Source organism: Acomys russatus, chromosome 17 (genome assembly GCF_903995435.1).
Source record: "Acomys russatus chromosome 17, mAcoRus1.1, whole genome shotgun sequence".
NCBI lineage: Eukaryota > Metazoa > Chordata > Mammalia > Rodentia > Muridae > Acomys > Acomys russatus.
In genome coordinates, this window is record NC_067153.1 from 30,280,988 (window position 1) to 30,305,673 (window position 24,686).

Consider the following 24,686-nt stretch of genomic DNA (forward strand, 5'->3'; position numbering starts at 1 on the left):
TTCAGAAAGTGAAAGGCAAGAGGGCGTAGCCTTTAAGTAATCTCCTGGGCGTTGTTCTCCCTCTAGTCAGAAAGCCTAGGGAATTTTTGCTTTCAAAGATGATCCTAGAGGTCCATTTTTACCAGTGGTTATGGTAAAGGGGGTTTGATTGAGCCTCCTGGCCTCTGTGGAAAGATCCAACAAATAGAAAGTGAAATTTACAAGGGATTCCAACAAAATCAACAACTGTTTGCATAGCTTGGCAGGCTCATCTCAAATATTCATTCTGGCCCCGAGAGCTTTGGGTCTCTGTCAAGATAATTCATCTTTTATTAAGAACAAATGCTGGAAGTATGAACTCCATAAAAGAAACCACAAATTGTACTTTTTAAATATTTTCATTACATTTTTTTGGGGTGTGTGTGTATGTGAGTGTGTGTATGTGTATACATGTACTCATGAACATGACACAGCATGCATGTGAAGGTCTGAGGACAGCATGGGGCAGGGGTCAAACCTCTTCTTTTCCCACGAAGTTCCTGGGAAACTTGAAGTAGAGTCAGCAAGCTTGGCAGCAAACAGGCTTGTCCACAGACCCAGCCTGCTAACCCTGAAGTGTGGTTTCTTTAAGGGGGAAAAACAAAGCCTGGAGAAGAGAAGCACCATGCGAGGTGAGCCGCCATGTGCTGCCCTCTGAGGCATCTGCGCAAGCAGAAGTCGCTGGAGAAGGTCAAGCATCCTTGGCGTTTAGACAGGAAGAAAAGTACAAACCTGTGTTCCTTGGTCTAGAGAATTTCTGATTTTTGTGGGTTTGCAGCTGTTGTTTGGTTTTTTGAGATGGTGTCTCACACAGCCTTGGCTGGCCTGGAACTGCCTATGTAGCCCATGATGGTCTCAAATGCCTGATCCTTCCGCCTCTGCCTCCCAAGTGCTGGGAACTGTAGAGATGCATCCATCGCTCCCGTTTCCCGTTACGAGGTTCTGAGGATCAAGCCAAGGGCTCTAGGCATCTTTGGCAAACACTCCTGTCAACTGAGCTGCGTCCCCAACCCAAGATGTGATGTTTTAACACCTTGCTGAAATACATTTCTCCCTCTGGCTCCTCTCCCTCTGGACACAGAAGAGTGGGTATTGCAAATATGTCAGTTTGGTAAAAACTCCATGCAGCTTATTACAGCCAGAAGATTCTATGAGGCAGGTGGCAGGTGGACCGGCAGCAGGCATCTTTTCCACCTTGCGTAAAACAGCTTTCCCTTCTGAGAGAGGCGAAGCAGGTAGTAAGAGTGACAGTGATTGACTCTGACCAAGCTCAGGGTTCCTTGGGTGCCTGTGTGAAACACAGCTGAGCTCTGGCTTCTTACAGGACCACAGCAGCATTGCTTCTGCCAGCCTCCTCAGCCTGCCTTGATCAAGGCATACAGAGCCAGGCTATGGGGTCTATTGAAACAGTGGGGAGTCTAGGCCTGGACTTTATCTGTTTCCCAGAGAAGTTTATTCCCCTCATTGGCTGCCTTTGTGCTGTCTGTAGAACCCAAACTCCCGAGGAAGACGGCATCTAGCCGGAATAGCCGCACTGTTGGGATCACTTACTATACTCAGTGCTAAGTCATAGATTGTCTTTTTAGGACATATGGATCCTCACTGCCATCAAAACTTTATCCACCCACCCCTCAGAAGCCTGGACATGAACATCCTTGCATAAACGCATATCAAGTAATATGGGACCCAAATGCCGCATCTGAATATATAGATGTTACCAGGATGACTGCTGAGGTCCTCTTCTGGGCTGTACCATGTAGACTCTGAGGGACATAGGGGCAAATCCATCGTGGACCTCTCTGTGTGCTTTTCTTTCCTCAGCTGCAAAAAAAAGGAGCTAGTGGAATGGTAAAAGAAGCTTCCATATCTAAAAAATTTAAAGGAGCACCTAGAAAATTAAACTTATTAGTCGTGTGCGTGCGTGCGTGCGTGCGTGCGTGCGTGCGTGCGTGTGTGTGTGTGTGTGTGTGTGTGTGTGTGTGATTGCGCTTGCTTACGTGTTTATTCATCTCCTACTGAGGTGCATGTTAATGGGGATGGGAATCAGACACACCCACTGCCCTGCCAGACAATTGTGTTTGGCCCTACCACTTACATTCCTTTCTCTCCAGGTGCCTCCCCCCGCCCGCCCCTCCCCCCTCTGTCCCCACCCCCACCCCCACACCCCAACTGAGCCTGACTTTGTTTCCATTGTTCTTGCATGTGTGGAGAATGTTGCAACTTGCAGCCCTGCATTCCTGTGTTCCCTTTCTGGATTGTTCTTCTTTTGCCCCTTGAGCTGTGTTCTCTGCAGTTCTCAGACCTTGCCTCCTGCAGAGAGGGCTACCCGAGTACTGGTTTTCATTAGAATACCACCTCCAGCCTCTCTAGTCGCTTGGGTGGCTCTGTAGCTCCCATCCTAATTTGCAGCTCCTTGTAACCTCCATTTGCACATTGTCAGTGTGCGTGTGTACAGTCCCAGTAGATGGGATGTTGTGCAGGGCATATTCTGTTTCCCTTTGGGACTTGTGGGAGATGCAGCAACTACTTCCAGGGGTTAGTAGGCTCAGAGCAAAGAGAGAGATGAAGCCATTTACCTATTTCATGCAGTATGAGTGATGCCTTTCTCCTTTCTGACTGGGGGACCATGATCACCTTAGCCACACTTATCCCTATCCCCTGTTATTTACCGTGCAATTGGAATGAAATGATCAAACACTTCTTTTAGAAAAGGGGTGTATTTCTGCATTCCTATTTGGTATCTTTTTTTTTTTTTTTTACGGTTTAGAGGAGGAAGCCTGGCCTTACAGCCTTTCTCCCTAGGCCAGTTCAGTGAGGACACTTGCTATATGGACGTGCCCCATCTACTGGCTGAATCTGGTGCCTACACTCAGAGTGGACTGTGAAGCCCTGTGTAGCTAGTGCTGACTGTGCTAGTTGAGATGGTATTTTGTGGCAAAATGAGTGGACTAAGGCATAGGGCATGGGAACTTAAAGGAGCTAGTCTAAGATCTATTGGGACTTTTTTAAGTTTTAAAAAGTAATCATTGATTAATTTAATAAATATTAAGATAAGGAAAAAAAAAAAAAAAAAAAAAGAGTGGCTGAGGCTGTCTAAGGCTTTGGATCCTAATCTGTGGACCTGCTGATGACCAGAAAGACCAGGCAGCAATCAGAGGTTTTTTTTTTCAGGGCACATTTTCATATTAACAGTGGTGGGCAGATACTGATTAGTAAGCTTTACAAAGTTTCATATTAGTACTCAAGGGTTAAAATACATAGTGAAATGTCATCATTCACTCTTTAGTTTTCCTCTGTATGTATTATGTGGATCAAAGTTACAGCATTAGGCAAATACTTTTGATACCAAGACAGATGAGGTGGGGGTGGGGAGAGAGAGGGGAGAGAGAGGGGGGGCACTCCCATGCCCCACCCTCACATTGGAGATGTGTGGGAACTTCCTTTATGAACTATGAGTTCTAAGGTAAAATTTTCAGTAAACTCATGGAATTTTCTGGCTTTTCCTTTCGCAACCTCCAAATAACGAGTTCAATTTCCTATAAAGTTCAATAAGTACATAGAATTTGTCGCTTTACATAAATATAATTCTATTAAGTGGCAGGCCGTTCCTTTGTCAGTTAGTGTTTTGTGTAGTAGCTCCATGCTGTAATATCTTGAGTAAATTATGAGTGGGCCTCGGGGGAGTAGCCCAGCACCGTCCGCCTGCTGAGTTTGTCAGCAGAGGCTTCTCCAGTACAGAGTGGGCTGTAGATTCCTGTGGTCTTAGATTCAGGTCTGCAAAATAGTTTGAGCTTGTAGAGGAAGGCCAAGCCCTTGGGAAAGAACCTCGAGGCATTTGTCTCTAGGATGGCTAATTTTATAGACCGCATAAAGTGTTTTCCTACTACAGCCAAGTGTTTAGCTGTTATTGAAGGAGGAATCTCTTCCTAGCATGCCTTCTCCTGGGAGTCCTTGTTGTTGGGGTTTTTTGGTTTTTGGGTTTTTGTTTGTTTGTTTGTTTGTTTTTTGGAGACAAAGTTCCTCTGCAGCTATGGCTATCCTGGACTCGCTTTGGTAGAGCAGACTGGCCTTGAACTCACAGAGATCCTCCTGCTTCTGCCTCCCAAGTGCTAGGATTAAAGGTGTGCGCCACCACCGCCTGGCTAAGGTCTCAATTTTTATATGAATTCTGCTAATTTGAAAATACTGGCATTGTTAGGGTCCATCTGGAGTAAATCAAATATACTGGAAAGCAGGGCAGTGTCTGTGGTAGTCTGATCGGTGGCCCAAGTTAGAGCCCCTGTCAAAAAATTCATCTCTGCCTTTTATGTACATCTTGTGTTTACAAAGGACACTGCCGAATTACTAGTGTGAGACTGAAAATATGTTTAAATATATATGTATCCATATGCAACCAAAATACATAGCTCACCAATATCAAGAGAACTCAGCAGGAAAAAAAAAAAAGCACAATAGTGCCCCACAAGAGTGAAGCTACTGAGCACGCTTCATTGGTGGATGTTTTCCTTCCGGGATCTTGCTTATGTTGGGGTCAAAACAGCCAAGAAGTAATGCCTGCATGTAAACCCAGGGCCTGAATTTAGCTGGGTTTCTGTCTTTACTTTCTGTTATTTTGGGGCCTGGAGAGATGGATCAGTGGTTAAGAGCATTGTCTGCTCTTCCAGAGATCCTGAGTTCAATTCCCAGCAGCCACATGGTGGTTCACAACCATCTGTAATGTGATCTAATGCCCTCTTCTGGCATGCAGGTGTACATGCAGATACACAAAGTTAATAAATCATTTTTTTTTAATTAAAAAAATTAAAAAAAGAATTTCTGTTATTTTTGTAGAGATTCATCTAACACCCACTTGGAATGTCTCCAATATCACATTCTTCAGATTTCTACATCAGAATTAGTAAGAATGGCAAATAATTCTGAGGTTTTTTTTTCCCCCCTTGTTTTATTTTATTTGAGTATTCCTGTTTGAGGGAAGAGCTAGTTATGTAACCTATCTGGCCTTGAACATGTGGTCTTCCTTCCTTGGCCTCAGTGCTGGAATTACAGGCATGTGCTACTGTGACTAGTGCTCTCAATTATTTTATTATTTCCCTTAGAATTTTTCAAATAAGCACTCACTGACTTAATCTTTTTCATCATTTGCGCAGAGTCTCCAGTAGGACTCTCCAAGGGGCAGTCACGATTCTATCTGGGTTTGATGCCTGTTCAGTCCCTGAGTGGATTTCACAGGGTAGGTGAACTGAACAACCTGCCATGTTTCATGGTCGCTTGCTCAGGATCCATTCGGACAGAGAATGAAAATATATATATATATATATATATATATATATATATATATATATATATATATATATATATATATATGCCTAGCAACCTATCAGAGGAGCAGGGAGAAGGAGAGAGAGGGGGGTCAGAATATTAATGTATTAATTGATGCAGGATGCAGCAACCACACTGCCTAGAAATCACCACGTGCAAGTTCTGTGCTTTAAGATTCATGGTACTTTATTTGAATTACCCTTGAGCACCATAATCTTCTGTGTGAGCAATGGTTTGCAAGAGTCCATTTATATCTATTTCTGCATGACATCAAAGCTGCCAGTGTGAAACGCTGCTGAAGTTAACATTTCAAATTGTGAGTTCAGGGGGCATCTTCGTATTATTTGTAATCCTTCCTATCTGTCTGTCTGTCTGTCTGTCTGTCTATCTATCTATCTATCTATCTGATCAAACCTCTCCCAGCCTCAGTCTTCAGTGGTAAAAGGGGTTTATTGCATGAATTCGTACACCCCACTCCCATCCCCAGGTCCCAACACACAGACTGTGGTACCATGTGAAGCTGAGCACATATGTCAGTGGTCATGGCTGTTGTATCGCCTTCATTCCCACAGGTTAACATTTGAGTGTATTTCATGGAGTTTCTGATCTCTTTCCTGGACTCTTTCCTAGCCCCTTTCTTACTCTCTGTAGGACTTGGATGTAAAATATTGAAACAGAATCTGTGCTCTGTGTATCTGCATTTTTATTTTTCAACTCTTTCCTCCAATTTGTTTCTAAGGGATCAGCAGCTGGTGGCTTGCACTGGTCTGACCCCACACTACCATTTCTGTTGCATCAGGGACATTCCTGGGTAGTTGCTATAATTTCTAAGTTACTCTAAGAGGGAGACAAATGAAAACTGTCTTGGTTCAGCAAAGCCCAATTGTGACTTTTCTTTTTGGCTCTAGTCCAAACTAATTCCTTAATACCTAGAATTCCCAGGCTCACCTCTCTCCCCTTAGGGATTAGACTCAGCTGGATAGCCCAACCACTGTAGCAGAAAATATCTTCAGTTGCTTCTCCCAGCTCAGGCCTTGCAGCCATCCGTACTTCTAGATAGTCATTATTTATAGAAGGGCAGACCCAGACTCCTGGGGTCTTCCTATCAACAGTTTTGTTCCCCCAGGGCAGACATCCTGGCCGAGGCTGGCTTTGCTGTTTTTCCCAGACCGCCAGCACAGCTGATTCTTACTGCAATTAAGTCATTTCCATTATTTCATATCATGGTTTTTCCCTCACCCTAGAGATGTACAGTGTTAGGGCAAAATACAGGCACTCATGCTGCTCCTGCATTTAGGGAGTTGGGGAATTTGGCTTTTAATTACTGTGAAAATATGATTATTTAGGGACAAGGCACCATCTCTGCAGAGCCCGTAGAATTCTGCGGCACCAGGAAGAGGGGGTTCATGAATAAGGACTAAAATAGGTGAGTTGGCAGGTCCTAGGGGAAGAGTTCACAAGTAGAGTGAACTGTAACAGTCCTTGCTGTCTTTCGTTGACTCCAGTCAGATGGGTAAGGTGCATTCTTGCCTCGCTTTCCTTTCCTGTCTGTAACATCGGTTCATGCCAGCTGCCCCTCAGCTGTGCCTCAGCAGGCACCTGCAATGGTATAACAGAATGCTTCCCCACCTAGACCTGCCAGTCCTTAATCACGCTCATGTAATCACGCCCATCCCAGGCAGAAAGAAGCGCCTGTCTTTGTCTTGCATCACACCCCACAGATTTACCTCCAGCTCACAGTAAGCAGTCCTTGGTTTCGGGAGGCGAATGGCTGTGGCCTGTGCATTTTGCCTCCGCAGATGTAGTTTAAAGCCTGCAATCCCAACCCTCAAGAGACTGAGGCAGGAGTACCATGAGTTCAAGCTCAGGCTGGGATACATAGATGTGATACATGCATGTGATACATAGATGTGATACATGCATGTGATACATAGATGTGATACATGCATGCTTTCCTGTGTCAAGGAAGAATGGTGCGGAGTAGGGTACTTGCAGTGGTTTGATGGACCACTTGGCCAAGTGGGCATAAAGTCTTTGCGGAGGGCAAGCCATGTCATGGATTGTCAGTAGATATTTGTTGTCGTCAGTAGCACCATTTTGACTCGTGGCAGCAGTTTCTATGGGAGTTCCATGCAGCCTTATGGCGGCTTCCCTTTCAGGCTCTGGCAGAAAGCATGTTTCATCTATCCTGTCTGCCCACATGCCTTTTGCCCCAACTGTTTCTACAAGGACCCAAACACTGTGTCCAGAAAATGGCACTGATTGCCTGCATCTTAGCTTTTATTATCTTAACAAGGGGTATTGAGACATCCTTAAACTGTCTGGTAATCCATATTGTGTAGTGCCTAGGGTTTGGGCATGCTGCGTATACAGGCATGAAATAAATTAAATAGTGCTGACAGTGTGTGTGTGCCCAGCCAGATGCCCAGATTTCTTAGATCATTTAAGCACATTTCATGTAATGGAACGTGTTATGACTTCAGCAGCTTCTGAGTAAGAGCTGGGGGAAGGGGGGCGGGGGAATCTGAAACGTAGCACCAGCCGGGCTCCCCCCCAGGGAGTTATTTCAGGCAGCATGGGCACTTCTCTGGAAATTGGGCTTTGACAAAGAACAGCCACTGTTCCTATGGAAGAATGCCAGGCCCCCCCCCCCCCCCCCGCCGATCTCTCGGGGGGTGGGCGGAATTCCTTCTTTTATTTTTAGATTTTAGGTGAGAATGTGAGTCCAGATCTATTTTCAAGCTGTCCTTCATTCTCTGCTCACTTGGAGCTAGGCTTTTCATCTTAGTTCAGTTCTGGTGGCGTCTTGGGCAGGTGATTTGACCTCTTACGACATCCCTGATTTTCATCTGGGGTGTTTAAACCAAACGCCTTTTTGTGGTGCCTTTCAGATGGTTAAATTTTTTTTTTTTTTTTTAAATTTCACGATTTCCCTTCTTTGTTGTTACAGGAAGTGCAAATGCCATGCCTTAGCATAAGATAGGAAAATATTTATTGATCATGTTGAAAACTTCGACTTCCCATAGTCTGGCTTTCTTAGTCTGAGCTTGGTCACAGCTGTTTCCAGGCATACATTCTCTTTCTTCCTCTTCCGTCTCCCTTTCTCTCTTTTCTCTTTCTCCTCTCCTCCCCTCCCTCCTTCTCCCCTTCCTTTCTTTCACTTTTTCCCTTTTTTTTTTTTTTTTTTTTTTGTGGGGAGGGGGGCTTTAAGGGTAACTTAGCTTTATTTCTACACTTCTATAGGCATTGCTGGCTGCATGGTCATTTGATCTCAGTGGAAACTACCCGTGCCTTCACATACACCAACATTCTTGCTGTTGGCAGGTTTTTGGAAGCCTGCAGCCAGGGTCCTAAGGCCATCTGAGTCACTGTTAATGAACCAAACTGCCTGAAATGCTCCAGTGGTTGCCTCTTGGCACTTGGCAGGCAAATCTTTTTCATGTTAGTTTCAAGGTTGTCAGATATCATTATCCCCAAGTATTCAAATTTTCAAAGAAAGGAGGCAGTGTGTTTGATTTATAGAATAATTATCTAGCTTCAGCTCTAACTTGGCTTTGGCGATGGTTCTGCAAGCACTCGAAAATTAAATCCATTTTTTATGGCACTACAAGGTATTATCTCACAGCAAATGATAATTAAACACCTGTGAAATCAATTAGCCCTTTAAGCAGGGGGAAAAAAAGTTTTCCAATTATGTTTTCACACCTCCAAAACTTTTATAACTCCAAAACCAACACTTGTGGAGAGGGGTATGGTTGAGTGGCTGTTGCTAGGCTAACTTCCATAAAGACCATCCCTAAATTTTTGCTTAGAGTTAATCCTGAGACGATTCGTGGTAGGGGCATACATAGAAAGAGGACGAAACTTTTGTCATCAGCTTTCCGCAGCTAGGGATCTGACACACACCTGAACCATCAGCTTCCCCACAAAGGAAGTTACTCACTTTGTGTTTTGATGCCAGATTTTACTTGGTGGTTTTATTTAAAAACCAAGACACCTTAATGGGCATGGAGCGATGAGATGTTCGACTTGACAGCTCTTGTCAGGTCCCCCAACTAAGAGTTCCAAACCATCTTCAGTTTAGATTCACACCCTGAAAACAGACCAATTGGCTAATAGCTGAAAGTTTAATACGTTGGAAAATCGGGGATCACAGCCCGCAGTTTAGCCTTACAGTGTCCTGTGCTTCATGACCACTGACTGGCCTTGGTAACAAAGTTACTATTCCAGATGCTTTTGGAAAATGATCTATATGTCTGAAGCCCTAGATGGGCTTGGAATATACTCCATAACAATGTGGACCTTAAAAAAAAAAAAGCAAAGAGAAGCACAGTGCCTTTGACATCTCCTACTTGTGAGTCAGAGCAAAAGCTGTTCCAAGAAGGTTTAGTTTCATCCTTTCTGACACTCACAGGTACTTTAGTTTGCTCAGTGTTTTCCAATTCTCTGCTGCCTACATCCTCAGTACACCTTTCTAGGTTGGCAAGACCAGGAGGACTCTCAGCTTTATAAATGAGAATACACTCCAGAGTCAATGTGACTTGTTTAAGATGAGTCAGGGCAGCTGGACATGGTGGTACACGCCTTTAATCCCAGCACTAGGGAGACAGAGGCAGGCGGATCTTTGTAAGTTTGAGGCCAGCCTGGCTTACGAAGATAGTCCAGGACAGCCAAGGCTACACAGAGAAACCCTGTCTCAAAAATCCATTCAAAACAAAGCAAAACAAAATAAAGATGAGTTAGGGACCAAGTTCAGAGCAAAAATTCTGCTAATATTATGAATATTAGTTCCTGTAGGCTTTACTATGTTACTCTACATAAAGGATGATTCTAAAAAAATTTTTTTTAGATTTTCCTGAAGACATTTTTAATGGGCACTTGCCCATTGGCATTTAGAGAAGCTGACAAGTCTCAACACTAACTGGAGAAATAAGGCTAGCATTTCATAAAGCAAAGATGAAAGGGGATTTTGCAAGATCTATTGGGAATGTATGTGCCTTTTTCTTCTGAACACCGACAGCAGTTGGATGCTCTACAACCTCTGAAGAATGAGATGACAATAGTATACTCTGACATTTGTTCAACAAAGACATCATGAAAGATTACTCTAGGCCAGACATGTACTAAACACTAGGGTAATCGTAGTGAGGGGAAAAGTGTGTTCTTGCTCTTACACAGTATATGTTATGTATGGGCAGGAAAGAACAGTGAGCCTGCCAAAAGAATTTGTGCTTGCATTCAAACAGCCTTCAATGCCAGGACAGAGCTAAAGCAAGGCAGTAAGTGGGAAGGCCCGCACACAGGCCAGTCTAGGAGCGCCTCTCTGAGGAGTCCACACACTGATGGGCATCTTGGGAGAAACCTGGAAGAGCTTTCCAGGCTAAGCGCACAGCAAGGGTAAGAATGAGAGCAAGTATGCTGTTCTGAGAAACTGTGGCTATAGACAGTAAGCAAGAAAGGGGGGTGTTGAAGCCGGAGGTAGAGGATAGTTCCCATGGGTCCCCGTATTCAATGGATATGAACATTGTTCTTAGTAGCTGGAGGAGCCATTGGAGTAAGTTTACCCGGAGCATAACATATACAAGAGTTCTTTGGTTATTTGATAGAAATCATGTTTTCAAGAGATAAGCTTGGGCTTGGTTTGTTTTAAAGCCAACAAGAGGTTGAATGAACTCCTATTGCTCTGATCATGTTTCATGCCAAGGAGGAATAGCCCTGGAGAGGTACAGGAGGAAAGGATGGGAGCAGACTCGAATGTCTGCAGAGTGGCAAATTCTACGGTAGGCACTTGGCATCATTGCTTCCTGGGGCTCAGAATACTCCCTGGCATATAGGAGCTGCTCAGTACTCATGTCTTCAACATGGTTTATTTTTTTCACAGCTGCAACCAAATACCCACAAAGAGGATTTCAAAGGGTGTTTTAAAAGAATATACTCTATATAAATATCTATTTGTTACTTGTATATGTGTGTGCATCTACCTCTGTGTACATGAATCATGTGTGTGCAGGACCATGTGGAGGTCTGAGTAGCTCTGAAGAGGTCTGATCTCCTGGAACCGAAGTTACAGACAGTTGTGGGCCACCGTTTGCGTGTGCTCAGAGCATGGAGCCGACTCTCTAGCCCCAAAGAAAGAATTTTTGTTGTTGTTGTTGTTTGTTTTACGAGATAGGCTTTCCTCTGTGTAGCCTTGCCTGTCCTGAACTCCCTTTGTAGACCATGCTGGTTCCGAACTTACAATGATCCACCTGCCTCTGCCTCCCAAGTACTGGGATTAAAGGCGTGTTCCACCAGGCCCAGCTAAGAAAGAATTTTTTATCTTAACCTGACTCTGATACTTGAGGCTATTAGAGATTTCAGTCTACAAATTTTAGCCCCGTTGATTTGGGTTCATGGAGAAGCAGGAATACTTGGAGAACATGAATCTGCTTACATTGTGGAAGCAGTGAGAGACAAGAGGCAGTCAGGGTAAGCCTCTGAAACATGCCTACAGAGATCCACCTCCTCCAATATGGCTCCCACTTCCAAAGTTTCCACTGTTTTACAAAAGTGGCACTACTACCTAGAACAAGGGGTTAGTTTGTTTGCTTGCCTTTTTAAAAAAAAGATATATTTATTTATTATGTATATAGTATTCTGCCTGCATTACATCTGCATGCCAGAAGAGGGCATCAGATCACATTCCAAATGGTTGTGAGCCACCATGTGGTTGCTGGGAATTGAACTCCAGAACCTCTGGAAGAGCAGATAGTGCTCTTAACCTCTAAGCCATCTCTCCAGCCCTACTTGGTTTTAGTTTGTTTTTTGTTTTTTTTTTTTTTTAATTTTTTATCTTTATTTATTTATTTATTTTTGGGGTTTTGGTTTTTTTGGCTTTTTTTTTTTGTTTGTTTGTTTTTGTTTGGTTTGGTTTGGTTTTTGTTTGTTTTGTTTTTTGTTTTTTGTTGTTGTTGTTGTTGGTTTGGTTTGGTTGGTTTTTGTTTTTTGTTTGTTTGTTTATTTTGTTTTTTGTTTGGTTGGTTTTGGTGTTTTTTTTTTTTTTGTTTTTGTTGAACATATGAGCCTGTTCAAGCTTTAACATCTAGTAGTGGCAGAGCACAAAGACATCCTCAGGATCATCTGGGCTACCTTTCCTCAGTTAGTTGCATCAATTCTCCCTGTTCCACACTTCTGTTTTAGAATGATACATCTCTTTAAGAGATTCTCCAGAGGATCATGGAAAGTATAGCCAGCTGGAGGAAGGAGAGGTGACTCATCTCCATAGACTGTCATCCCCCATCCCACCCCACCCCTAGTGTAATGTTGCGTTTCTGTCAAAGGAAATGACAGAATCAAGACTTCTAGACCTACCTGGTCCTAAGAGCTCAGCTATCATACAGTGGTGGTCTGACAAATCATTATGTAACAATGTTTTTTTTTTTTCACCATAGCACAAATATTTTATGTCACAGGGTCACCCATTTGCATTTGTATGCTTATACACCCCCATACTGTTGACATCTCCTTTTGTGAAACTTACATCTTACAATTTGAGTGTCCCAGATTTCTTAAGCACTGATCGTATTCATTTCTGCCTTCCCAAGGTTTTGTTTGTACCGTCAGTGTCAAAGGCCCGGGACTGAGTTGTTTCTAAGTCAAAAAATTGAAGCCAAGCCACGGTGAAAGTGGGAGAGAAAATGGGATGGTTATCAAAACCAGGGCCATTTCACAAGGTATTTTTTAATCACTTAAGTGCAGGGATCAGACAGAAGGTTTAAGCACCGACAAAGAGCACAGTGTATCAGACAGCCTCTGTCTCCATCCATGCCTTTCCAGGCTATGAGAAAAGCCCACAAGAAATTCCAACCATTTGCCTCACCTAAGGGCCGAGGGGGTGGCCATGAAGGAAAAGAGGTCTTTTCTTAGATGACAAAAGAGTACTACTTAGAACATTAGCGTGAGCCTGTTCCTTCTCTACATGGAAAGCCTTTGCTTTTGGACCAAGTCAGTGTTTATCATTGAAGAAGCCACCCGGAGGGTCCACAATTGTTCTTCTTAGCTCAGGCATGGAGAGAAGACAGGGGAGTGTTCAGCAAGAACACTGCTGTGCATACATTTAACGTGATTTTCAAATAATGCTATTTATCAGGCCTGGTGAAGCACAAATTTCCAATTCTCATCACTGTTCAAGGAGAAGGTAACTTTTTAACAAGTTGCCAGACCTTTAGAAATAAAGACAAGAGAAAATTGGGTTTTATGTGTACAAGAAGAAAACCAAGAAGAATAAAAGATTGGCATTTGGGGCCGGAGATATGGCTCGGAGGTTAAGAGCATTGCCTGCTCTTCCAAAGGTCCTGAGTTCAATTCCCAGCAACCACATGGTGGCACACAACCATCTTTAATGAGATCTGGTGCCCTCTTCTGGTAGGCAGGCACACATGCAGGGAGAGCATCATGTACATAAAAAAAAAAAAAATCTCTTAAAAAACAAAAAAGATTGGCTTTTGTTTTGTTTTGTTTTGTTCTTTCCATTCTCATAGTAAACTGAGTCCCATTGAAATTGTACAAGGTTCGTACGATCAAGAGTTGGATATATGATTATTGGTTGAAGTTGAGCTTGCCACAAAGAAGAGTGACATCATTTGCTGTTCTCCCTCTTTATTCTGTAGTCCCTATGCAACATGATGCAAGCTGGTGCATACCAGCCATGGATAGGTAGGCTCTGGGCCAAGAGACAGTAGACCGTAAGCCCTGCCTTCAGCAGCCCAAGGAAGGGAGGGGTGAAACTGAGAAACTTAGAGTGAGCGATAGAGTCAAGATGGGGTCCAGGACTTGACAAGTCATTCATAGGAACTTACTCTAGGCAGCAGGAGTGGAAATTAAGCAGAAAGGTCAGGGAGTCTTAAGGGTTCACTTCTGGGCCGCTGCCATCCTCCCTCCTGTCAACAGAGGAGAAGCTGTCCTGAGAACATATACTCTATGCTGCGTGTCCTGCCCAAGTCTTCGTAGCCTTTAGCTCACATTTTCTGGCCCTGGTCCACTTTGCCATCTCCTGTGGCACAGCACCTAGGGAAAGGCTAATGGTAAAATAATGACCTTGATATTCCCCTTTGCTGAGTGGCCTGCTATATATCTCTTCTGGACCATTTATCCACCCAAGGCCATTGTTACAGCTGGTTCTTTTATTGCCGGTGTCTCCCCTTTCTCTGTGTACCCAGGTAACCCTTCATTTAGCACTGTCAGAAATGCTCCATTCCTAACCGGAGACTTTAGACTCACGTGTCTGGGAACTGCATTCCTCTAAGAATAGTTTTTGAAATCTGGCACTGAGAGTATGAAAGCGGGTGCAGCAAGACCTGTGTCCTCCTGAAAGCTTCCCAAGATTAATGTCACCCGGCACAATGTGTTACAAATCTCTGTCTTCACCTTTGCTATTTCTGTGTTACTCTTCCCTTCTAGGAAAAACGCCGAGGGACTATAGAACACACTACAAACACTGCCTTCCTTACAGACTCCACAAAGCCTCCGCCTATGCTTCTTCATCTGTGAAATGGGGACAATTAAAACATAGTTGCAGCCGCTTCCTCGTGGTTATAACAGTGAAATAAATGGAGAGCATAGATTATGTGGCACTGTGCCCTGCCCCCAGGAAAGGGTTAATAGTGAAGCTAATCATTAGTAAAATTGTTGTCGTAACGGTCATCGTATTTATTCATGTCTTTATATATTAGCCACTGAGCGTCCATTTAATGAGCAGTAACCAGGATGTTGTTTTGAGATAGGGTTTCTCTATGTAGTCCTCGATGGCCTGGAACTCAAAAGTAGAGATCCACCCATCTCTGCCTCCCCAAGTGCTGGGATCAGAGGCGTGTACCACCATAATGGTTTTCTACCATTCTGGAAATACAAGATATATGTAATACATGCTGTATCTGTTAATATATGTGAGAAGTGATTACCATGCCTTATCTTTACTGTGTAACCCAGTACCATGCCTCTATATGAACACCTGTGCACACCACTGACTTGTAATTATCCGACAACTTTAGTCTTTTTCCCACTGGACAAGGACCTTCTTATGTGGTACCTAACATGTGGAAGGCATCCTCCTGACATTTGCTGAATGGATGGAGGAGAAGGAAGAGGAAGAGGAGAAGGAAGAAAAGGAAGAGGGGAGGAGGGAGGAGGGGAGGGAGGGCGGGAGAGAAAGAGATTGCAGTTGTTGCACAGATCTGCATTTTATTTACCTCATTCCAGAGTGATCTGTGGAACTTCAGTTGTCCCAAGTATTTTCCTTGATTCTTTTCATAACAGATGTGACTCAAACCTGTAATTACTTATAAGGATTGGGGCTGGCAAGAGCAGATCAGCTGTAGATGTTCACTCAGTTCTTAAATAAATACTTGAGACAAACTAACACTTCGGGCAGACTGGAATTATGTGAGGCTGGAGATTAGAGGCTGGTTGCTGGCTTCTTCCTGTTCCTCTGTAGCTAGCAAAAATCAGGATCATTTGGCAGATGTGCTTGGGACAGAGGCTCTCTGGAAACCCCAGGAAGACTGCAAGCCACACTAGTGGCATCCTTCCTCGTACAGCTTTTGATGAGGACGAAAGGCTTCTAACTCTACTCTGCTGCTGTGTTGCAATGTGTAGCTTCTGTTTTCATTTTTCCTTTAAAGGGTCTGCTCCACATTTGTCTCTTGGCTGTCTTTGCAAATCTGTTTTCATTTTCATTTTTTTAAATTGTGGCTAGGTTTTTTTAAATGTTTATTCCATTCCTTCTGATACGATTTACCGTAATGACTTGCAGTTGCTTGCTGCTCTAGGGATTATAATGCACATACATAGTTCCACTTGCGCTTTGCTGCTTTGAAACTTACGGAAGCTAAGAGATTTGCATGGAGGGGGTTTCAACAGGAGATCCAAATTCCACATTCTTTTCCCTGTTTATTTATTTAATCTCTTTTTCAGCCTAATCCCAGCCACCTCCCTCAAATTCCAAATGCTTTAACCCAGATTCCCTCATTCACAACTGCCCATGTTTCCGATAATCTGCTGTATCTCGTCAGCTGTGGTGATTATAGCTAGCTTTTGCGGAAGTGCTTATAAGGTGCTGTGCTTTCGTTGAAATGTATCACTTGATCAGCATGGTAGAAGGATTGGCCCCTTTGGATGAACCAGGGAAGTGAGCTTAGGCCAATTAACATTTCCTAAGATCATCCCATTTGTTGATAGCAAGCCTAGACTGTGAACCTAGGTTTGGCCACTTGACTGCTGAGCTCTTAATTACCAAGTTTTTAACTAGCAGGTCCATGCTGGTCAAAGTGTGGTGCACATCACAGTGAACTCGGAGCTCTCTCCCCAGAGTTCTTGATTCAGTAGGCCTGGGGAATCTTGGGATCTGTGCAGTTCTCAGGTGATGCAGGTGATGCCAGTGGCTGGGAGAAGTGTTGGTGAAATAGTGGGTACCACCCCATCCTCCTTGCCCAGTTGCACTGAGTCACTACTAGCACCAAGACATCCTATGTACTAAGGAAGACTTCAAATGGCATTTAGATAGCTCATCTGAAATGAGGTATATCCAGACATTGTGCAGTACAACTTGAGCAAGACAATGACTCTAGCTCTTGAGTGGTACTGGCTTCTGGGTTAAATTCAGGGTCATGTTCGTTTTTTTGGACATTTTCTCTGAAGCCCCTTAGGAAGACCTTTCTACCTCCTATGTTTTTCCTTTGGAGTGAGGCCTGTGATGCCCATCTACAGAGGGGTACAAACCTGCTTATCAATTAAAGCTGCAAAGTCTCTCAATGCAATTGTCAGGTCTCCTTCCCACTCCACGGTTTAGTGTGTTTGTCTTTTAAGTTATGTGTGATTATAACATGTTCTACATCTCCTGACTTAATCAGGAGAATTGTTCTAGAAGACTGTCTTCCCACCTGACATATCAAGTCGGCTTGTGCGTCTCCCCCTCCTCTAGCGAACAGTAGCCACTCCTCAGTTCCCCAGCCCTGTAGTTAGGCACTGTGCTGTATGTGTGATGTGATAACAAGTGTTATGAAAACGGTGCAATGCAGTGTGTACGTACTCTTTAGAGAATGCCTTTGGACTCAGCTTTAACATGTTGATTCTTTTGTGCTTTAGTAGGTTGATGCATTTTATTTTATTTTACTTCATCTTGTTTTATTCATTTTCCAATAAGTGATCTAGGAGGTCTATATACAGTCATGCCTCACTCATGCTTTGAAGGATAGCTGGGTGCTTTCTACTTTTGGGCTTTTACAGTTAAAACTGCTGTCCACATTTGTGGACAGTTTTTTTTCCATGTAAAAATGAGTCTTCATTTCTCTGGGATAAATGCCCAAGTACAAGTGCTGGGTCATATGAAAAGTCCATTTTTAGTTTGAGAAGGAACTGCCGGATTGTCCCCCATGCAGCCTCACCATTTCTTTTTTCTGCGCCATGCATGAGTTTGTGTTTTCCACATCTTAATCAGTGCATGTTCTCATCTGTCCTCTTAAATAATGCAGTGTCCTAGCAGGTAGCAAGTGGTGCCCTGTTGTGTTTTGATTTGATTTCCATTTCTCCAATGACTAATGATATTCAGTATCTTCCTGTGGTCTTCCTGGTTCTTCATTTTCTTTGGGGGGGAAAAAAAATCAGCTCAAATTGTTAGCCCATGTTTACATTGAATTCTCCTATTGTTGAGTCAGAAGAGTTCTTTACCTATGCCAGACCAGAAGTTCTCAATCCATGGGTCGAAAACCCTTTGAGGGTTACATATCAGATATTTACATTACGGCTTATAACAGTAGCAAAACTACAGTTTTGAAGTAGCAATGAAATAATTTTATGGTGGCGGTGTGTGTGTGTGTGTGTGTGTGTGTGTGTGTGTGTGTGTGTGTGTGTGTGTGTGTGTGTGTGTGTGTGTCACCACAACATGAGGAACTGAATTAAAGGATTACAAAATTAGGAAGGTTGAGAGCCACTCCTCCAGACAAACATACTTTAGCAGATGTATAGTTTGAAAGTGTTTATTCTGCTTCTGTGGGTTTTCACTTTCTCTTCTAGGTAGGAGCTGGAGCTGGGGATGGCTCCCAGGGTTAAGTTCTCATAGGCAGAGGTGGAAACAGGTGTAAACGCGCAGGCCATGGAACAAATGCTAGTCATCTAAGTCTGGGCAGATTTTCTCAGATGGACATCTCTCTTCTCTTCTTTTCTCTTCTCTCCTCTCCTCTCCTCTCCTTTCTTCTTCTTCTTCTTCTTCTTCTTCTTCTTCTTCTTCTTCTTCTTCTTCTTCTTCTTCTTCTTCTCTCTCTCTCTCTCTCTCTCTCTCTCTCTCTCTCTCTCTCTCTCTCTCTCTCGTTTATGCCTTTGGCAGTATTTCAAAAAAAAGTTTGAGTCAAACTTAGAAAAAGAAATTTGCTAGTAAAATGTTTATTTGGGGGAAGAATTCCACAAGGTCTGGAGTGATGGTGATGGTTTTCTCTGGTAATGGGAATGCCTTTAAGAGGCAATGTTATTTTTATATTTTATTTTTGTTTTTTGAGACAGGATAGCTCTGTGTAGCTTTGGCTCTTCTGGAACTAGTTCTGTAGACCAGGCTGGCCTTGAATTTATGGAGGTCCCCGGTGCTGGGATTAAAGTCATGTGATACCACTGCCTGGCTTGAGATTTTACATTTTATCAATTGTCAGTTAATTCTTGAGTAGATGATGCAGCTACCTCTGGAGAGTGTCTGTCTGAATGTGACAACATCGTGAGAAGTGTTTCCTTAAAGAAGAGATGGATAAATGAACAGGTTAATTAAGTAAAGGAATATCAAAGTAGACTGAGTTAAAAGATAGCAAAACAGGATGTGCCACAGTTGAGACCAGTAACTGGTCCAATTAAAGGGCATCGTTACCTCTTCACTTGAAACACCTCAGTATTTCATCAACTCCTTAGTCGCTGAGCATGCGTAAAAGTTAGAGTGGAAAGCATCTGTCTCAATTAACCTTCTATTGCTGTGAGACGATGCCATAGAGGCTTGCTTCCATTTGATAGGGTTAGCCAGCCCATGGCTGTCATGGTGGCGTTGAACATGGCAGCAGCCACGCAAGGCGTTGAGCAGTAGCTGAGGACTTACATCTGATCCACAAGGAGTAAGCAGAGGCAGTGGGTGGGGAGGAAGTGGGTGAGGGGCCTCGTCTGAAACTTTGGAAACCTCAAAGCCCACCCCATGTGACACACATCCTCCAACAAGGCCATACCTCCTAATTCTTCCCAAAAGACTTCTACCAACTTAGGGCCACGCGTTCACATATATGGGCTTATGGAGGAACGTTTTCATTTAAGCCACACTGTTGTTGTAAGTTATGTATGTATGTTCTGTACATCTTTTTCTGTATGAACGTACTCATCTAACATACACTGTGTGCATATGAGCAGTTATATATTGATCCGTGCATACACTTAGAAAGATTATGGAAAAACCCTCCCAGTGGTAGAATAGTCTCAACAGACATTTTTCCTTTGTACATTAAAAAAAAAAAAAACATGAAGAATAACAAAAATGTTGAAGCTGACTGGAGACATGAAGTCCAACTGGCTCTTTTTTTTTCCAGACAAGGAAACTGATGCCTCCAAAGCACCTGTGTCAAGCGAACTAAGTGGCTCAGGGGCTCGTCCCACATCTCATTATCTGAACAGCTTCGAGCCTCACTCATGTGCCTTCAGTTGCTATGTCAGCAACTATGGCCCCTGTGCAGCCATTTAGAAGTCAGCACCCTAGTGGAGCTGTCACTTGACTTCTTCCCAGGAGCTTTCCGCCCTTCTTCTCCTCTTCTACAAAGTAAATTCTGCAAGTGGAAACTTTGAAACTTGTTACAATCCAGGACACTAATAAGATTTTTACATTTTTAGCAGCCTAACGATGAGGTTGTAGGACTCCGCGCTGGTCCCTCGGGGGTTTCTATTCTGGGTATCTGTTAAACCTTGCAGTAGTCTGAAGTCTATTCGACCTTTCTATATTAAAAATAAAATAAAATCAGTTTAAGTTTCACACAGGAATTTGTGTCTGTATCTTCTGCCCCTCTTCTCTGCCTATTAGGTAAAATTCAGACACTATCAACATTTGAACTTGAGGATAACTTGTCAATTATTTTTCTGTGTTTGGTGAAAAAGAGAGAAGTCATTACCATCGTAATTTAATATTTTTATTTGGCTAAATTTGATCCTTCTTAAAAATCCTTTCCACTTTGAAGTCTGTTTTGCAGCTTAATTAATGCAGCAAGGGCTTTTTATTTTGCTCTCAATGGAGATAATCTTAATCTATTCACAGTGACCTTTTCTTGTGCAAATTAGTTGTACATGCTTGTTTAAGCAAATGGTCCTTTGCATGATGTCTCCTCTTAATGACGGGTTTATAATTGAAAATTGGCTTACTCCCATATGCCTAGTTTATATGAGAATATAAAAATAGATGTGGACTTTAAAAATATGAATGTATATATCAATATCCCCCCCTCCCCAAAAAAAGAAGAGGGAAGAATCCAGTGCCTCTAGGCTATGGTTAAATTAGACTATTAGAGTTAGAAAATGCCGGTGACATATGCTGCTGTCGGAGTCACACCTGTCTGCTCGGCATTGGGAAGGGCTTGAAAAATGAGAGAGATTTCATCTTGGCTGTACGATTCAGAGCCCTTATAGGACTCGCTACCTGAGTTTTCACAGCCTCTTAATGAAGTAGAAAGTGCATGCCTAGGAATGTATTTGGTGTTAATCACTTTTACAGTGGGAGCCTCTGACAATTAAGTGCTTTTTGTTGGTCCTAGACCACTGACAATAAGAGACAGGTGACAGGCATGTTATAATTTGTCTGCAGTGCCCCTCCACCCCCACAAAACACAGTATACTGCCATAAGTGACATTTGTGTAAAAAGAATAATCGCCTCTTCTCTCTCTCTCTCTCTCTCTCTCTCTCTCTCTCTCTCTCTCTCGCTCTCTCTCTCTCTCGCTCTCTCGCTCTCTCGCTCTCTCGCTCTCTCTCCCTATGTGGAAGCTTTCTTCTACCCACCCCCATGTCCTCTGCACTCCCACCCCAGTCTTTGTGGCATAAGTCGAAGCAGCCGTGCTTGTAGGTAGCACTTTCTGTCAGCAGTCACTGAATGTTCTTGGTTAAATGTAGAAACTCCAGTTTGAAGAGAAAACAAATGCTCGCTTGCGCTTACGATGGAGGTTTCCAAAGTCTCTTTTAATAGCTTGGTGTGAGGAACAAGGACATTTTGGGTTGCTGAGTGGTGTGGCATTATGGGAGACGCAGAGGTGTCAGGGGTGCTTCTTCACTGTATGGCAGCAAATTATTTCACCAAGGCCCCCCCCCCAAAAAATCTGGGCAGTACATGTCTTTAACACACATAGGAGGCAGGAGTGGGTGCATCTCTCTAAGTTTGAGGCCATCCTGCTTTGCACAGCAAGATCTGGGCTAGCCAGGGCTCCATTAGGAAACCTTGCTCCCCCACTCCCAATCTGCTTTGGGGAACAGAGGCTAGGCAAGACAAATTATTATGAGAATCATTAGACCTGCCCTTTTGTAAACTGTTTGTAAAAGAGAGCCTTGTCGCTTTATACAGCATGATTGTCCTTGTCTGTTTTCCCCTAAATGGAAAACTGAGAGTAGCCCTTCCGCAAGTTACTCAGGGTAAATTGATGTGCACCCCACACACAGACACTTACATACACTCCGCAATCCTCAGCCATCCAGTTGTCCTCCTGGGTTTTTTGCTTGCTGATCATGCCTTTTGTTGTTGTAGATACGACTATCGGGAAATGCTGCACAATGCCACTTTCTGCCTGGTTCCTCGTGGTCGCAGGCTTGGGTCCTTCAGATTCCTGGAGGCTTTGCAGGTAAGAGGCTATGAGTCAAACTTTTCTGCATGGGGTTGGCAATTGAAGCCAGACTGGCTCCCTTCATCTCCCACTCAGCATGGCTTTTGCTGAGGACCTAAACAGTTTCCCAAGAAAATCTGAAATGGCTTTGAAGAGCGAGCGTTGGGAGCAAGATTGACTCCTGCCTGGACTCATCAGAGGTCCAGCCACGGACAGAGGGCAGGTGTGCAGATGGGCAGATCTAATTGCCAATCTAGCTCCTGAGTTTGGAGAGGAGCCTCTGCTCTCCCCCTCCCCCGAAAGCCAATCCCAGGAACACCAGCAATGGGGTATTGCTGTTATTTCCCCCAAAGCAAAGGTGTTGATTGAGTCCTCATCCTGGTCTCCTATTAGTTCTTCTAAACCCTTTAATAGTGATGCTGCTGACTTGCCCCAGTGTTCTAAAGCTCTGCAATTCAAGAGGCAGCTCGGAAGCCTGTGTGGGAGTCTCTGTTGTTCAACCCTACTGCAGAAATCCCTTCTCCTGCTGCTGCAGCCAGCCCTCTTGAATGGCATGGAGAAATGTGCTCTCTACCTCACTCAGCCTGCCTTCCTGTCCTCCTCAATAATGTGCGTTTTGTCTGAGTCTGTCTACTTGAGGAATGGTCCATAGCATCTTCACCCTGTTGTGCTAACTTTAGGTCCTGCCGCATCCTCAGGCTGAACGGCTTCTTCTCCAGCAGAACATTCCTTGGGTGCTGTGTGCTCTGGGAAGCATCTCACCACTCACTAGCCTTCTTGCTGTCAGCTTCATGGATGTGTCAGGGAGCAAATTGCTCTCTGGTTTGGATAAAGACTTCCTTTGGCAACTACCTTTTGTCTTTAGGTAATTGATGAGCACTGAGTACTAGGTTCCAGTGCAGGCTAGAAACTGAAGTGACTGTGGCTTGCAACACGCCATACTGGAGGGAATGAGGTTTTGAGTTAGATGTTTACAGGGCAAACAAAAGTTAGATGCGATAGGAGTGAAGTCCACAACAGGCAACCTAGAAAGACTGGGCCCTATGCTCCTTCCTGTTCGGTTATGACATTGGGGTGAACCATGATGAAGTGGATCTGTGGTGCCACTGTTGACAAAACTGGATTCCAAGATGGCGGCACCCAGTATGTACCATGTCTAGAGAGCAGAGGAGCTGAGGCTGAGAAATGGACTGAAGGGGACAAAATTGGTTATATTCAAGGTTGGTTCTATGCTTAGATCTTGTTGGTGAAGCCGTTTGTTGCATCAATAAAACTAATGCAACAAGGCTAGTCATCTCCGTGGATGTGAGGTCAGCCAGATCTTACGTACTAGACTAGAAATAGGGTGTTAGCATTCTAGGGCAAGTCTTGAAAATTTCAAGTCTGGTTGGGATGCTCACAATTCCATGTGATTTGGTGATTCCGAATCCCTCATTTTCTTTCTGACCTGGACAGTCCAGGACCCATGGAACATAAGCAATGCCAGTAATTGAATGTATACTGATTCTTCTCCTGATTGGAATGGTTCCTGCTGTCACTGTCCTCACACTCATGAACTCCTTTCTTTGCTCAGGCTGCCTGTGTCCCTGTAATGCTCAGCAATGGATGGGAGTTGCCATTCTCCGAAGTGATTAATTGGAACCAAGCTGCCGTCATTGGCGATGAGAGATTGTTATTACAGGTAAGGAAGGAGCCCTGGCCTTCGGCAGGACAGCAGATTATTGCTGCCCCCATCCAAACTTTCAAAGAAGATGAATCCAAAAGGTCAGCTCCATAAAAGAAATCTTATCAGGAGAAAATTGCCTGTGTCATGGTGAATATGAAGTCGTTTAATATGATATTGTTCATTTTCCAACACAAAATCTGTCCAGGACCACAGAATGTATTCTGGGAAGCAGCCATTGCTGATAAAAGGCCTGAGCTTTGCTGAGTGAGGAGAGGCGGACCCATTCCCAGCAATCTCAGCCACAGCATTTTTAGATGTAACACTTCTCAGATCCCTTGCTTCAATTCCTGCATCCACACCGCTTGACTCCAGAATACAAGCTCTAGAGTTGCTTGCTATGCCCAGTGCTACCACTACTGCACTGCTCCACCTGCAGGGCTGCCGCTTGCATGAGCCCCTAATAAAGAAGAGCACCTAATAAAAGTTTCCGTTGTGTGAGGGAAGGGAGCACAGCCTGCACAGACAAATGCAAGGGCAAGAAAAACCCTCGGGGATTCCCAAAGCCCTTGCCGTCTTGGTTGATGTTCATTGTAAACTCTAAACACACTCTCATAGCACAGTTTATTTATTTATTTATTTATTTTTGTTTTGTTTTGTTTTTGCTCACGGCATTAGATACTTTATCTTTAAACCGCCACAAGCTTTTGTAGAAAGATGATCTCTAATGTTCTTGTTTTTAAAAACAGAAAATTGAGTTTCTAGCTGCACTTTTGATTTTCCCTCTGTGCTCCTGCCTGGTCTGCTAGCGGGCTGGGGAAGGAAGGCAATCATCTCCTGG

General features: G+C 43.7%; 1 protein-coding gene across 1 annotated transcript in view; it reads left to right on the forward strand.

Moving 5' to 3' along the window:
* Ext1 (exostosin glycosyltransferase 1) overlaps nt 1-24,686 on the forward strand; it is a 280,002-nt gene that overhangs the window by 218,390 nt on the left and 36,926 nt on the right. The window contains exons 2-3 of the mRNA XM_051159690.1: nt 22,107-22,200; nt 23,756-23,863. Of these exons, the coding sequence (XP_051015647.1) occupies nt 22,107-22,200; nt 23,756-23,863 (202 nt within the window). The remainder of the gene's footprint in view (nt 1-22,106; nt 22,201-23,755; nt 23,864-24,686) is intronic.